The sequence below is a fragment of the Aotus nancymaae genome, unplaced genomic scaffold (genome assembly GCF_030222135.1).
Source record: "Aotus nancymaae isolate 86718 unplaced genomic scaffold, 86718_ANA_hifiasm-v0.15.2.pri h1tg000016l, whole genome shotgun sequence".
NCBI classification, from domain to species: domain Eukaryota; kingdom Metazoa; phylum Chordata; class Mammalia; order Primates; family Aotidae; genus Aotus; species Aotus nancymaae.
This window is the reverse complement of record NW_026988428.1, coordinates 69,769,171-69,785,310: the sequence shown is the minus strand read 5'-3', so window position 1 is coordinate 69,785,310 and position 16,140 is coordinate 69,769,171. Positions and strand designations below refer to the sequence as shown.

At 49.5% G+C, this 16,140-nt stretch overlaps 1 protein-coding gene and 1 long non-coding RNA gene across 3 annotated transcripts in view; one reads left to right on the top strand and one right to left on the bottom strand.

Annotated features, from left to right (window-relative positions):
* The first annotated feature begins 6,992 nt into the window (after positions 1-6,992).
* The window catches only part of LOC135275422 (uncharacterized), a 14,930-nt gene continuing 5,782 nt past the window's right edge, over positions 6,993-16,140 (top strand). Inside the window, exons 1-3 of one of the 2 annotated variants that reach the window (XR_010343041.1) lie at positions 6,993-7,460; positions 13,204-13,327; positions 15,403-15,556. This is a non-coding gene — a long non-coding RNA (uncharacterized LOC135275422). The remainder of the gene's footprint in view (positions 7,461-13,203; positions 13,328-15,402; positions 15,557-16,140) is intronic. The other variant, XR_010343040.1, reaches the window with a different exon arrangement.
* The window catches only part of TEX52 (testis expressed 52), an 8,391-nt gene continuing 2,397 nt past the window's right edge, over positions 10,147-16,140 (bottom strand). Inside the window, 1 exon segment of the mRNA XM_064377539.1 lies at positions 10,147-10,612. Coding sequence (XP_064233609.1) covers positions 10,324-10,612 — 289 coding nt within the window. The 3' untranslated portion in view covers positions 10,147-10,323.

The window sequence follows — 16,140 nt, the reverse complement described above, 5'->3', positions numbered from 1 at the left end:
TGTTTGGATCACCTGAGGTCAGGAGTTCAAGACCAGCCTGGCCATCAGGGTGAAAGCCCATCTTAAAAAAATAGTAATAAAAAAATAAAACACACACACAAGGATTAATTTCTTCCCCAATTTGTCCATAAATTTAATATAATTATAAATAAAATCCAAATATGATTTTTTTTTTTTTTTTGGGAAAAAAGGGGGAAAGAAAGCAGGGTAAGAAGAGAAAGTGATGGAGTTGAGCTGGGCAGAATGGCTCTGTTAGAAGCAATGACATTTACGCAAAGGTCATTATGGAGAGGGCCATGCAGACACCTGGAGGATTGCCACAGACCAGGAGAAGAGTGCAGGTAAGACAAGATAGCCTGGGACTGTCCTCTTATGTCCCCAAACTTGCCTGGAGCAAGGGAGTAGACTGGCCTTTTTCTATCCCCTCAGTCCAGCTGGGCTCCTCCTATAGCTGGTCACTCACACTTGCAAGACAACAGATCAGCTGGGGTACAGAGAATCATCTCTTGCTATGAAGAAAATAGGGCTAACTTGTCTACACCAGGACCAAGCCCTTGTCCTGGATCCCCCTGCTCAATCACCCTGGCACAGTGCTCATCCCACTGAATCTGACAGGCCTGCCAGAGCCTTGGTGCCCCATGCAGAAAGGAGAACACGGAGCACCACTGAGTGTGTTCTCAGACTTACCAGAGGGCTCTGTTTTTTTGTATTTCTACCAATGATGAAGGGGCTGAGAAGGGCTCAAAAACGAAGATTTCCTTAGCCTTTCAGCTTTATAAGCCCTCAGGCACAAGGGCCTCCTAAAACACTTTCTGTCTTTAGATAAAACCAGACTACACCCTGCATTTATCACTGGGTGTCAGGTAATTATTGGTGATCCTAAACTCATGCTGTCTGATACAGTAGCTACTAGCCATATACGGCTCTTGGGCCCTTGAGATGTGGCCAGTCTGAACTGAGATATGCTGCAAGTATAAGCCACATACCAGATTTTGAAAACAATACAAAAAACTATGTGAAACATCTCATGAATTATTTTCAAATTGATTATATTACTTTATATTGATAATTTTTTTTTTTTTGAGACAAAGTCTTGCTCTGTTGCCCAGGCTGGAGTGCAGCGGTGCGATCTCGGCTCACTGCAACCTCTGCCTCCTGGATTCAAGAGATTCTCCTGCCTCAACCTCCTGAGTAGCTGGGACTACGGGAGCTTGCCACCATGCCCAACTAATTTTTGTAATTTTAGATTTTAGTAGAGACGGGGTTTCACCATGTTGGCCAGGATGGTCTCGATCTCCCGACCTCGCGATCCACCTGCCTCAGCCTCTCAAAATGCTGGGATTACAGGCGTGAGCCAGTGCACCGGGTCCCATATTGATAATATTTTTTATCTATTGGGTTAAATAAAATACATAAAAATAATAGGTGGAGTGCGTGGCTCATGCCTGTAATCCCAGCACCCTGGGAGGCTGAGGCAGGGAGATCACCTGAGGTTGGGAGTCGAAACCAGCCTGACCAACATGGAGAAATCTCATCTCTCCTAAAAAAAAAAAAAAATACAAAAATTAGCCAGATGTGGCGGTGCATGCCTGTAATCCCAGCTACTCAGGGGGCTGAGGCAGGAGAATTGCTTGAGCCCAGGAGGTGGAGATTGCAGTGAGCCAAGATTGCACCATTGCATTCCAACCTGGGCAACGAGAGCAAAACTCCATCTAACAAAAAAATAATAATAGGCCGGGCGCGGTGGCTCATGCCTATAGTCCCAGCACTTTGGGAGGCTGAGGCAGGGGGATCACCTGAGGTTGGGAGTTTGAAACCAGCCTGACCAACAAGGAGAAACTCCATCTCTACTAAAAATACAAAGGTAGCCAGGTGTGATGGCACATGTCTGTAATCCCAGCTACTCAGGAGGCTGAGGCAGGAGAATTGCTTGAACGCAGGAGGCAAAGGTTGTGGTGAGCTGAGATCCCACCATTGCACTCCAGCCTGGGCAACAAGAGTGAAACTCCGTATCAAAAAAAAAAAAAATCATAATCATAATCATAACAATGTAATAATAAAAATTAATTTCACTTGTTTATTTTTAAAGAAAATAGGTAAGAAATTTTTTAGGCCTGGTGTGGTGGCTCAAGCCTGTGATCCCAGCACTTTGAAAGGCAGGAGGATCACCTGAGGCCAGGAGTTTAAGACCAATGTGGGTAACATAGTGAGATCTCGTCTCTACCAAAAAAAATTCAGCCAAGCATGGTGACATGCGCCTGTAGTTCCAGCTACTCAGGCGGCTGAGGCAGGGGCTTGCTTGAGCCCAGGAGGTAGAGGCTACAGTCAGCTGAGATCATGCCACTGCACTCAAGCCTGGGAGACAGAGCGAGACCCTGTCTCAAAACAAACAAACAAAAACTGTTAATTATATATGTTGTTCCATTATGTTTCTGTTGGAGAGCCCTGATCTAAATAGATTCCACAGCTCCTTTCCTCTATCCTGACAGAATTGAGATTCTATCAGTAAGTTCTTTTTAAAATCTAACTCCCTGTGGCTATATTCAAAGTCCCTGCCCACTTATCCAAGCCTAGCAGAAATAGAGATGAACTGTATCCCACCTTCCTTGTGACAGCAGTTCATGCCTTCAAAGATCTTTCCATGCTTTCAACATTCACTCCTCAAGGCTGAATAATGCCAACTCTTGTCTCTGCTGGTGGGAATGGAGAGGAGAGCTCCTCTGGCCCAGTGAAATCACCCAGTCCAGTGCCCTGCCACATAAGGAAATTCCCAGAATATTCTTTATAGAATGGGTTATTCAGAGCTAAACAAACAGCTCTCTTGAACCCATAAGGGCAGCCAGTTCTATTTCAGGCTTTCTCCTCTGGGCCCGTCAGATCTGCCGAAGACAGAAATGAGGTTATTTTCCAGAATTCTCCTGTCCAGCAAGGGCCCCAGGCACCCTGTGTTGCCAGGAGGGCACACCTCCCTACTGCCATCCCAAAGAGGTGGATCTTCCAAAGACTATCAGGCTAGGACAATATCTCATATTTGTCACACTAGGATGATTCAGCTGTTTCATGGATGGCAAAACCAAGGCACGAAGAGGTCAAGTATTTTGTCTCTATTGATGAAAGCAGTCTAAGCATAGCCTAGTGAACTCAGAGGAGCTTGGTCAAGAGTTCCAACTCGGTTGGGCATGGTGGCTCACACCTGTAATCCCAGCACTTTGGGAGGCCGAGGCGGGTGGATCACGAGGTCAAGAGATCGAGACCATCCTGGCCAACATGGTGAAACCCCATCTCTAAAAAATTTTTTTAAATTAAAAAAAAAAAAGAGTTCCAACTCACGGCTGGGTGTGGTGGCTCACGCCTGTAATCCCAGCACTTTGGGAGGCCAAGGCGGGGCAGATCACCTGAGGTCAGGAGTTTGAGACCAACCTGGCCAACATGGCGAAACCCTGTCTCTACTAAAAATAACAAAAATTATCCAGACGTGGTGGCACACACCTATAGAGTCCCAGCTACTCAGGAAGCTGAGGCAGGAGAATGCTTGAATCCATTGGTGGAGGTTGCAGTGAGCTGAGATTGTGCCACTACACTCCAGCCTGGGTGACAGAGCAAGACTCCATCTCAAAAAAAAAAAGTTCCACCTCTGTTTCTGTACTAGCTGGGTGACCTTGAGTGAAGTGCTTAATCTTTTGGCATGTATTTCTTCATCTGTAAAAATGAAAGAACACGTAATCTGTAGAGTTGGTGTGCAGTTTAAATGAGGCAGAATAGCAAACAATAGTAAATTAGGCCAGGCACAGTGGCTCACACCTGTAATCCCAGGATTTTGGGAGGGTAAGGAGGGAGGACCTCTTGAGTTTAGGAGTTCAAGACCAGCCTGAGCAACATGGTGAAACCCCATCTCTACTAAAAATACAAAAAAAAATAGCCAAGTGTGGTGGCACATGCCTGTGGTCCCAGCTACTCAGGAGGCTGAGGTGGGAGGATTGCTGGAGCCTGAGAGACAGAAGTTGGAATGAGCCAAGATCACACCACTATACTCCAGCCTGGGTGATAGTGCGAGACCCTGTCTCAAAAAAAATAAAATAAGGCCGGGCATGGTGGCTCATGCCTGTAATCCCAGCACTTTGGGAGGCTGAAGTGGGTGGATCACATGAGGTCAGGAGTTCGAGACCAGCCTGTCCAATGTGGTGAAACCCCATTTCTATTAAAAATACAAAAATTAGCCCGGCGTGGTGGCATGTGCTTGTAATCCCAGCTACTTGGGAAGCTGAGGCAGGAGAATCACCTGAACCAAGGAAGCAGAAGCTGCAGTGAGCCAACATCACACCACTGCACTCCAGCCTGGACAGCAGAACAAGACTCTGTCTCAAAAAAATTAACTAAAAAAATAGTAAGTTATATGCCTTAGTTTACTATCTCCAAGATGGAAAACATACAGGACCTACCTTCAGCACTGCTGTTCACCCCTCTTTATCTACTTTATTTCCTGCTTCCATTCCCCTGCATTTTTTTTCCCTTCTCCTTGCCTACGCTCTGAGCCTGCACTTGGCATGCTTGGACACGACCTCCCCTTTCTAGTGATACGCAGGCTAAAGAAGTCACTGACTATTAACCATGTCACAATACCTAGTGTCAGTGTTCAATAAACAGCAAGTAAACTTAAGTGTTGTCTAAGGGAAGCGACACACGGAAATGCCTACCTTGGAATTTGGACAATGGCAAGATGCAGCAATGTTCTTTGCAAGCACGGAGGCATTTGTGAGGCTCTGCTCTGGGACTGGCAGAGAATGAATTGGCTTCGGACTAACATAAGTGGAGCAACTATGGCCACAGGAGCCGCTAACTGTAATGGCAAATAGGCAGCAGTCACTATACCGTGTAATGAAAAAAGCAAATGTGTTCAGCTCGGTGGCATCACAACTAAGGACGGGGCTCAGTGATGGAAGAGAGGCATGAAGACAAGGGGCTCCCAGCAAGTGAGGCAGCAACGAGTGAAAACAAAGGCCGGAGGGTCCCAGGGAAGCTGAAAGGTGAGTTGGGGGCCATCTGCAGAGGGGATCTGGGCTCAGTTTGTCATCTCAAGGAAAAGCTATGGGGCTTTCTGAGGCATGGCAATTAGAGGAGACAACTCTGGCAGACAGAGCATGACTGGCAACGTGGCTGTCCCTGCATAGTTCCAGGGGTTCCCAGTCCCCACAGCTTCCAGACTCCCTGGCCTAGCCGTTCCTCAGACTCCCAGCAGCTCAGGAACTTTCATCAGCAACTTGGGTCATGACACCAAGATCAGACTTGGAGAAGGGGAGGTGGAGGGAGGGGAGTTGTTGGCCTGGAAATGTCTGGGAAGGCTTCCTTTGCTGGGATTAACTATTTATTGTCCACGAAGCTGGTGGCATTCAGCAAGGCACAGAGTGTCCTGGGGAGTGAAGTGCTGGGTATGTGGGGGAAAGAGGTGTCCATGCCTTCACCCCGCTTCCCTCTCAGAGCTGCATTTTAGCTGTGGTGAAAGAGTGGTTCTTTAGGCAGATCCAGATGCAGACACCACCCCCAACCCAACCCACCAAAGGCTTTCAAAACCTCTAGGTTTGGCCAGGCGCAGTGGCTCACGACTGTAATCCCAACACTTTGGGAAGCCAAGGTAGGTGGATCACCTGAGGTCAGGAGTTCGAGACCAGCCTGGCCAACATGGCAAAACCCCATCTCTACTAAAAATACAAACATTAGCCAGGCATGGTGGCAGGCACCTGTGATCCCAGGTACTAGGGAGGCTGAGGCAGGGAGAATCACCTGAACCCAGGAGGAGGAAGTTGCAATGAGCCAAGATCACGCCATTGCACTCCAGCCTGGGCGACAGAGCGGGACTCTGCCTCAAAAAACAAAAACATCTAGGTTCATTTGCATGTGGGGATGGAATGGTTGTTCATGGTTGCCAGTTAAGTGTATGTAGGCTGAGCTGTGGTTACATTTTTTTTTTTTTCATTTAGGGTCTCACTATATTCACCAGGCTTGTCTGGACTTCCTGGGCTCAAGCGATCTTCCTGCCTCAGTATACTCCCCAGGCTTGTCTGAAACTCCTGGGCCCAAGCGATCCTCCTGCCTCAGCCTCCCAAGTAGCTGTGACTACAGGTGCACAAACGGCCGGGAGTCCCCAGGCCTGGAAGGTACCTGGGTGCTATTGTTGTCCCACAGACCCCCATGGCCTGCTGGAGCTAGGGGGCGCCAGAAGCCTTGCCTCTGTGTCTCTGGCTGGCTTATAAGAGCCAGGATGCTCCTGCAGAGCAATGGCTGCTCCGGAGAGCAGAGCTGGAAGGTGGTGGGGTGGGATGAGGTCCCGACTTGAGCCTGGGAGCTTCTGGGTGGGCAGGGTCTGCTTGGACAGGAGCCTGTGTGAGTGCAGCTTCCTTTCTGCTCGCCCCTAGCTTAAGGCCAGAGAGTAGGCAGCTTGTTTTCAAAAATCTCAATAGCTTTCTTCCTCCCACTCCCTAAATCTTCTTGCCAACCCTCTAACCATGCCCAGGGCCTCTCACTGTGAGGTGGCAAGTAGCCCGAAGCAGATGATAGCACAGGCATTGCAGTCCTGGCTGCGGCAAACCCCTCCCATCCTCCCCTGCAGAGACTGCCTGGTTTTTTTTTTTTTTTTTTTTGAGACGGAGTTTTGCTCGTTACCCAGGCTGGAGTGCAGTGGCGCGATCTCGGCTCACTGCAATCTCCGCCTCCTGGATTCAAGCAGTTCTCCTGCCTCAGCCTCCCGAGTAGCTGGGACTACAGGCACGCGCCACCATGCCCAGCTAATTTTTTTTTTTTTTTTCTGGAGACGGAGTTTTGCTCTTGTTACCCAGACTGGAGTGCAATGGCACGATCTCGGCTCACCGCAACCTCCGCCTCCTGGGTTCAAGCAATTCTTCTGCCTCAGCCACCCGAGTAGCTGGGACTACAGGCATGCGACACCACGCCCAGCTAACTTTTGTATTTTTAGTAGAGACGGGGTTTCACCATGTTGACCAGGATGGTCTCGATCTCTTGACCTCGTGATCCACCCGCCTAGGCCTCCCAAAGTGCTGGGATTATAGGTGTGAGCCACCGCGCCCGGCCAATTGCCTGGTTTTGTGGTCCGAAGCAAGTCACTTCTCCATTGGCTTCAGTTTGCCCATCTGAAGTCTGAGGGCATTAGACTTGTTTTCTAATGGCCTGCCCAGCTCTGACGTTTTTGGATCCTGTGTAGAGGGAACACTCCTTTCCACCCTCATTCCTAATCCAGAGTGAGGAGTGTAAGGTTTGTTCTTGGGTTCTTGCCGCGTTTAAAATGAAGAAACTGAGGCCAGCACGAAAATAATCCAATGCGAAGGAATTTATTCAGGCTCCCGGGTGAGATTCTGCGGTCCGACAGGAGGGGCTGGAGAAGTCGCGTGGACTCCTCTCAGGCACGGGATTTTATAGGGAGTGGAGGCGTTTGATTGGCTGTGCCCAAGGTGAGTGGGACAAAATGGAGGGGAGTGGGACCCGGATGGAACAAAATGAAGGGGAGTGGGGCCCAGATGGAACAAAATAGTAGGCAGGGAGTGGGGCCCAGATAGGACAAAATAGTAGGCAGGAAGACAAAATGTCAGGCACGGGGTGGGGCCTGCAGAAGACAAAATGTCAGGCACGGAGTGGGGCCTGGATGGGACAAAATGGTATCAGGTAGGTCCTGATGGGGCTTTTTTCCCAGGCTCCCGGGGTGGGGGGAGGGGGGGTAGGTGTGTCCGAGCTCCCGGAGAGGGAAGGGGGTGTGTCCGAGCTCCCGGAGAGGGAAGGAGGTGTGTCCGAGCCCCCGGAGAGGGAAGGGGGTGTGTCCGAGCCCCCGGCGAAGCAACTGGCCTTACAAAGAGAATGGGCAAATTCCCAGAGCCCTGGCACTCCTGTGGAGGACTCAGGAAACGCTCCTTTACCCGCCAGTTCTGCTCTCACACTCCCCCTCCCACATACACTCACAGACAGCATGGAGAGAGGGACAAAACGAAGGACCGCGTAAGAGAATTATGGATGTGGCATTAGAAGGAAAGTGAGAAAATCTCTACAAGAATCTGATGTATTATTTTTAATTAATTATTTATTTTATTTTATTTTTGAGACGGAGTCTTGCTCTGTCACCCAGGCTGGAGTGCAGTGGCACGATCTCTGCTCACCACAAACTCTGTCTCCTGGGTTCAAGTGATTCTCCTGCCTCAGCCTCCAGAGTAGCTGGGATTACAGGCACTTGCCACCACACCCGGCTAATTACGTTATTTTTAGTAGAGACGGGGTTTCACCATGTTGGCCAGGCTGGTCTCAAACTCCTGACCTCATGATCCACCCACCTCAGCCTCCCAAAGTGCTGGGATTACAGGCGTGAGCCACCACACCTGGCCTGGCTACATAATATTCTATCTACTTATTATTTTTGTTCTTTTTCTTTCTTTATTTTTTTGAGATGGAGTCTGGCGCATTGCCCAGGCTGGAGTGCAGTAGTGCGATCTCCTCTCACTGCAGCCTCTGCCTCCCAGGTTCAAGTGATTCTCCTGCCTCAGGCTCCCAAGTAGCTGGGATTATAGGCGCCTGCCACCATGCCAGGTTAATTTTTTGTATTTTTAGTAGAGATGGGGTTTCACTGTGTTGGCCAGGCTGGTCTCAAACGCCTGACCTCGTGACCCACCTGCCTCGGCCTCCCAAAGTGCTGGGATTACACGTGTGAACCACCATGCCTGGCCCCTATTATTTTTATTTTATGAACACTGATTGACAGCTTCATTTTTGAGGGCCGCCAGTGTGCCACACACTTTGCAGGTCCTTCACCTATACTCTTATATTTATTCCATTTAGTATAAACTAATGGCCTCCATTGTGCAGATGAGGAACCTGAAAGCCAGAGGGAATAGCGGCTTTTCCAAAGGTCCAGTCGCTGCTTAGTGGTTAAATCAGTGCTAGAACCCTGTGGTGTCTTGATTCCCAAGTGCCTGCAGGGCTTGAGAGAAATGGAGACAAAGAAGCCATGGGCAAGAGGCCAAGAGAAGCCCAGCGGGTGCTGACCCTCACCATGGGGATGTGATGGGGGTGGGAGGAGGTGAGGTAGGGCCCCCCCATTTCAGCTTCTTCCCCTCCATCCACCTTCCCATTGCCCTCCCTAGCCATCTCCACCCCAGCCAGGGTCAACACCATTCTGACTGTCACTTTGCCTGCCTCCACTTTAGCCCTGGTCTTTGACTCCCTGATAGAAAAAGCTGAGGCCCAAGGCCTCTGGGCTGACTGCTCTTTTGGCATAAGTCCTCCACACCCTTCCCCCAAGGGAGAGACCACTCCTTTACCTTGAAGCTCTACTTTGTTCTACTCTTGTTCCTCTGCTGAGACCTGGTTAGCCTTCCTGGGGCCTGACTCTCCCATTCTCCAGCACCAGCCCTGACCTGACCTCTCCTCCTCCAAACCCTGCATGGGGCTCTGCAACTAAGCACAGCTGTGTCTGGTCTTTGTCCAGACATCAAATGGTCCAGGGAGGGGGTGGCATTGTGGTTATTTTTGGCTAAGAGGCTTTCTGTACCCTGCCCAATCCCAGCCTCAATCCCAGTGGGTTATGAGAGTGGAGATAGCTTCTTGTTATTCATGTTTTTCTGGGTTTTTTTTGTTTTTTTTTCTTTTTTCGAGACGGAGTTTCGCTCTTGTTACCCAGGCTGGAGTGCAATGGCGCGGTCTTGGCTCACCGCAACCTCCACCTCCTGGGTTCAAGCAATTCTCCTGCCTCAGCCTCCCGAGTAGCTGGGACTACAGGCGTGTGCCACCATGCCCAGCTAATTTTTGTATTTTTAGTAGAGACGGGTTTTCATCTTGTTGACCAGGATGGTCTCGATCTCTTAACCTCGTGATCCACCCACCTTGGCCTCCCAAAGTGCTGGGATTATAGGTGTGAGCCACTGCGCCCGGCCGTTTTTCACGTTTCTTACTGCACGTCTTCCCCAAGCCCAACAGACACACACACACACACACACACACACACACACACACACACACCCATCTTCTTCCTTCCCACTTCTCCTCTCCTGAGGAACTGGAGCCCCTGCCTGCGCTCCCTGCTCTACCCAGCCTCCTCGTCTCAGTTCTCCCACCTTTGGTGAGAGTCCTCCAAGGAAAACATATAACAATTTAGAGTTTCAATTGCGTCTCCAATAGCCTGGGTACAGAGGTGGCTTGAGGCTGGGAGGGTGGTGGAGAGGCTGTTCTGTAGAAGCCAGAGTCCTTCTGTTACCCCAGGGCTTCTTGCTGAAGGAGCATTGATTGAGAACACTGGAGCCTGAGGCTCTGGTCCCCACCCATCTGGAGGCCTTTCTAGAAGTATCCAGGTCTTCTCTTCCTCTTCTTTGCTGGGGTGTTGCAAGCTTGTGCCTTGGAGAGATGGTGGAGGGGTAAGGCAACTCTGTCCTTTATCAGGGTTTGGAAATCTCTTATGAGGCCCTGGCTCAGGGGCGCGCTGGGCAGCAAGGCCAGCTTTAGCACTTTCTTCTGGTAGTGAGGCAGAGGGTTTGGGCAGGGCCAGGCGAAATTATTGGGAAATGGGTTTGGCGTGAGCTGGAGGCCCTGGGGTTCAAACCTCCCACCATCAGATATGTTCCGATACCTGTTAGGGGAAGGGTGTGGAGAGAACAGAGAGGTCAAATAAGAGATCCAGGCACAGCGGAGAGACGCAGAAGGGGAAGGGTGATGCCACTGTCCACAGCTAGTTAGCCATCAGGCGGCAGAGAATCCCTTCTGTCTCTCCGCCTAATCAGATATTGACTTATGCCAAATGGCCTGCATCTTATGTTTGGCATTAGGCTGGTGACATATGTTGCTCAGCTAGTAAGCCTTCCATCCTTTTCACGTACTGTATATAATATTATGATCCAGATCCCGATCCATATTCTAACTGTCCTTCAAGTCTCACCTTTTCCTCTAATGCAGTGCCAGTGGGAAGATCACAGAACTCAACTCAACTGGGTGACTGCCCCTTCTCAGTAAGCCTGCGGTATTGGGTCCAACAGTAGGAAATAGTCTTTTTTTTTTTTTTAACACAGCTGAATAGTAGCAGATTTTCTATGGCTCAACACGCTTTGCACCTGGTTCAGCAGATAGTTCTCTGCAGTTGTTGGTTTCTGCAGAGGTTCTCAGCCTGGCTGCACATTAGAATCACCCTGGGAGCTTTTAAACACACCCTACCCAGGCTGCCCTCAAGGTCGGTTAAGTTAGAATCTCCAGAGGGAGGCTCAAACCTCAGCATTTAAAAAAAGAGCCCCTAGGCCAGACATGGTGGCTCAGGCCTGTAATCCCAGTCCTTTGGGCAGCCAAGGTAGGCGGATCACCTGAGGTCAGGGGTTCGATACCAGCCTAGCCAACATGGTGAAATCCTGTCTCTACTAAAAATACAAAAATTAGCCAGGCATGGTGGCAGGCACCTGTAGTCCCAGATACTCAGGAGGATGAGGCAAGAGAATCACTTGAAACCGGGAGGCGAAGGTTGCAGTGAGCTGCGATCATGCCACTGTACTCCAGCCTGGGCAAGAGCAAGACTCCGTCTCAAAAAAAAAAAAAAAAAAGGTCCCAGGTCATGATAATGGTCTGGTAGGATTCAGAACTTTTAGATTTACACGTAACTGTTCTATTTCTCCAACAAGATCATGGTTACGTCTCATTCTATGTCTGAAGTCCTCTGGGTCCCTAGTGCTTCAATTTGCTTGCTGACTGATCCAAAGTCATTTTTTGAGACAGAGTCTCACTCCGTCAACCAGGCTGGAGTGCAGTGGCACAATCTTGGCTCACTGCAACCTCCACATCCCAGGCTCAAGCAATTCTCCGGCCTCAGCCTCCCTAGTAGCTGGGATTACAGGCACCCACCACCACGCCTGGCTGAATTTTGTATTTTTAGTAGACATGGGGTTTCACCATGTTAGCCAGGCTGGTCTCGAACTCCTGACCTTGTGATTCACCTGCCTCGGCCTCCCAAAGTGCTGGGATTGCAAGCGTAAGTCACTGTGTCTGGCCTAATTTTTTATATTTTTAGTAGAGACAGGGTTTCACCATGTTGACCAGGCTGATCTCGAACTCCTGACCTCAAGTGATCTGCCCACCTTGGCTTCCCAATATGCTGAGATTACAGGCATGAACCACCACGCCTGCACACCCAGCCCAGAGTCTTTTTTTTTTCTTTTTTTTGAGACAGAGTCTCACTCTGTTGCCCAGGCTGGAGTGCAGTGGCATGATTTTGGCTCACTACAACCTCCACCTCCTGTGTTCAAGCAATTCTTCTGCTTCAGCCTCCTGAATAGCTGAGATTACAGGTGCGCACCATCATGCCTGGCTAATTTTTGTATTTTTAGTAGAGACAGGTTTTGCCATGTTGGTCGGGGTGATCTTGAACTCCTGACCTCAGGTGATCCACCCACCTCGGTCTCCCAAAGTGCTGAGATTACAGGTGTGAGCCACCTTGCAGGCCAATTTTTAACAACATTTTTAACCCCTTAAGTAGCTGCTCAGAAGGAACGGCAGGACTCAATGGGCTTTTCCTTTCATCACAATTTCTTGTTCCTACCTGATGAACTTGTACATCTCCTTCAAGGTCTAGCTCAAATACAGTCATGCATCACTTAATGACGGGGGTACGCTCTGAGAAACGCGTTGTTTGGTGATTGTTGTTGTGAGAACGTCATAGTGCACTCAACACAAATCTAGATGAGACAGCATACTATACTCATAGACTATATGGTACGGCCTATGACTTTGAGGCTACAAACCTGAACAGCATGTTATGTACTGAAGACTACAGGCAAGGGTAACACAATGGTGAGTATTTATATATCTAAACATAGAAAAGGTAAAGTAAAAATATGGTATAAAAGATTAAAGATTGGCTGGGTGTGGTGGTGGGTGCCTGTAATCCCAGCTACTTGGGAGGCTGAGGCAGGAGAATTGCTTGAATCTCAGAGGCAGAGGTTGCAGTGAGCTGAGGTTGTGCCATTGCACTCAGCCTGGGCAACAAGAGCAAAACTCCATCTCAAAAACAAACAAACAAAAAATATTAAAGATTAAAAAGTGTATAGGGCACTTATCATGAATGGAGCTTGCAACTTCCGGTTGGAAGTTGCTCCGTGTGAGTGAAGGCCTAGAACATTACACTACTGCGGACTTCATAAACCCTACATGATTAGGTAATACTAAATTTATTTATTTATTTAGGATGGAGTCTGGCTCTGTCGCCCATGCTTGAGTGCAGTGGCCTTGATCTTCGCTCACTGCAACCTCTACCACCTGGGTTCAAGCGATTCTCCTGCTTCAGCCTCCCAAGCAGCTGGGATTACAGGTGTGCACCACCACTCCCAGCTAATTTTTATATTTTTAGTAGAGGCAGGGTTTCTCCATGTTGGCCAGTTTCTCCATGTTAGCCAGGCTGATCTTGAACTCATGAGCTCAGGTGATACACCCGCCTTGGCCTCCCAGAGTGCTGGGATTACAGGCGTGAGCCACTGTGCCCAGCCATTAAATTAATTTTATTTATTTATTTATTTTTTCCGAGACAGAGTCTTGCTCTGTCACCCAGGATAGAGTACAGTGGCTCAATCTCAGCTCACTGCAATCTCCTTCTCCTGCGTTCAAGCAATTCTCCTGCCTCAGCCTCCCGAGTAGCTGGGACTACAGGTGCCTGCCACCACACCTGGCTAATTTTTGTATCCTTTGTAGCACAAGGTTTCACCATGTTGGCCAGGCTGGTCTCAAACTTCCGACCTCGTGATCCACCTGCTTCAGCCTCCCAAAGTGCTGGGATTACAGGCATGAGCCACTGCACCTGGCCTGTTTTATTTATTTATTTATTTATTTTGAGACAGAGTCTCACTTCTTCACCCAGCCTGGAGTGCAGTGGCGCAATCTCAGTTCACTGCAACCTCCACCTCCCGAGGTTCAAGCAACTCTCCTGTCTTAGCCTCCCGAGTAGCTGGGATTACAGGCATGTACCACCACGCCCAGCTAATGTTTTGTATTTTTAGTAGAGATGGGGTTTTACCATGTTGTCCAGGCTGATCTCAAACTCCTGACCTCAAGTGATCTGCCTGCCTTGACCTCCCAAAGTGCTGGGATTACAGGCATGAGCCACCATACCCGGCCCACTGAATTTATTTTTAAAATGAAGTAATTGTGCTAAAATGTTAAGACAGCCATAACATCATCAGGCAGGAGGTTTTTTTTAGCTCCATTATAATGTTATGAGACCTCTGTGGTATATGTGGTCTGTCATTGACCAAAAGGTTATGTGGCACATGACTTCCTGTTATGTGTCGTGCCTTCTCTGTGAACAGCAAAACCTTGTCTGAAACTCATTCCTTCTTTCCTGGCTCCAGGGCCTGGGCCTACAGCAGTAAACAGGTGAGACAAGGACCCTCCTGTCATGGAGATACCACACTAATAATGATACTTCTATTGAGCCCCTTCTCTACGCTAGGCCCTGTGCCATTTGACCCTCTAGCCACCCTGCCGTGGGAACTTTTATTTTTTGAGATAGGGTTTCACCATGTCGCCCAGGCTGGAGTGTGTGGCACAGTGATGGCTCACTGCAGCCTTAACCTCCTGGGCTCAGACGATCCTCCCACTTCAGCCTCCCATGTAGCTGGGATTACAGGCATATGCCACCATGCCTGGCTGATATTTTTGATATTTTTGTGGAGACGAGGTCTTACAGGGTGCTCCAGGCTGGTCTTGAACTGGCCTCAAGTGATCCTCCCACTTTGGCCTCCCACAGTGTTGAGATTATAGGTGTGAGCCACCACACTCGGCTAAGCAAGATACTTGACCTCTCCATCTCAGATAGACTACCTGTAAAATGGGGTCAATGAGGCCTGGCACGGTGGCTCACGCCTGTAATCCCAGCACTTTGGGAGGCCAAGACGGGTGGATTATCTGAGATTGGGAGTTCAAGACCAGCCTGACCAACATGGCAAAACCCTGTCTTTACTAAAAAATACAAAAATTAGCCGGATGTGGCGGTGGGCGCCTGTAATCCCAGCTACTTGGGAGGCTGAGGCAGGGAGAATGGCTTGAACCCAGAAGGCAGAGGTTGTGGTGAGCCGAGATTGCACTCTAGCCTGGGTGAAAGAGAAAGACTCCACCTCAAAAAAAAAAAAAAAAAATGGTGGGGTTAATAGTTTCTAGTCAGAAGGTCCTGGGGGATTAAATAATACAGTGAAGTGTTCAGAACACCACCTGGCACTGTCTTGCCACAGTGAATTGCTCTGGAGTGCTCTCTTTCTCCCCTTTGTGTGCCCAGGGTCAGTACCTATCAGCAATCGGCAATCTTCAGGGCAAGGGCAGCAGGGAGAAGCCTGGGTCCCCAAGAAGGGGACTGATCTCTCACCAACCTTTGGCCTCGGCTTTTTTTTTTTTTAGATTAAAAATCCCCACAACCTCCCGCTGCAACTCCCCAGTACTTTGGTCGTGCCCTTGGGATTGGAATTTGAGACATTTCTTCTTCATTGCGGTCCGGCTTTCCTGTTACTCTTGCAAGCTCAGTGCCTGGGCTGGACACCGTCGGGAAGCACCCGTAAGTTCCCTGGGTGGCCAGGAGGGGGAGCTGCGGGGTTCACAGCGGCTTCTCTCACGTCCTTGATTCGGCTGTGACTTAGCTCTGCCTGGAGGGCCCCAGCCACTGCTTTTAGCTGTCTGCAGGGTTTCCACCCTTCCATCCCGAACCCTGACTTCCCCATGAAGCCTCCCTGCGGCAGGGACACTCCAGCTCACTGCAACCCTTCTCTCCTGAATTTCTGTAATAACGTCTAACTTCTGTTGAGTTCTTCCACCTATTCACTAGCTCAGTTCATCCTCCCACAGTGAGGTCGGTACCTGAGGATCCCCCTTCATGGACGGAGCTGAGGCTGGAGAACCTGGGCACCTCACCACGGGGATGGGGTTGGAACTGTACGCCAAGTCTTCAGGCTCCAGCTTTCACTCCAGTTCTTTCCATTACTAACTGACTTCCTTACAACACTCGCTCTGTCTCACACTCGGGGTCCTTTGCACAAGTATCCTTGTTTTGATTGCTCTCTTTGCAAAGGTCCTTGAGGGCAGTCACTGAATCACACTTCTCCGTATCTCCGGTGCCTAGCAGGTGCCACCTGCCTAGCTGTA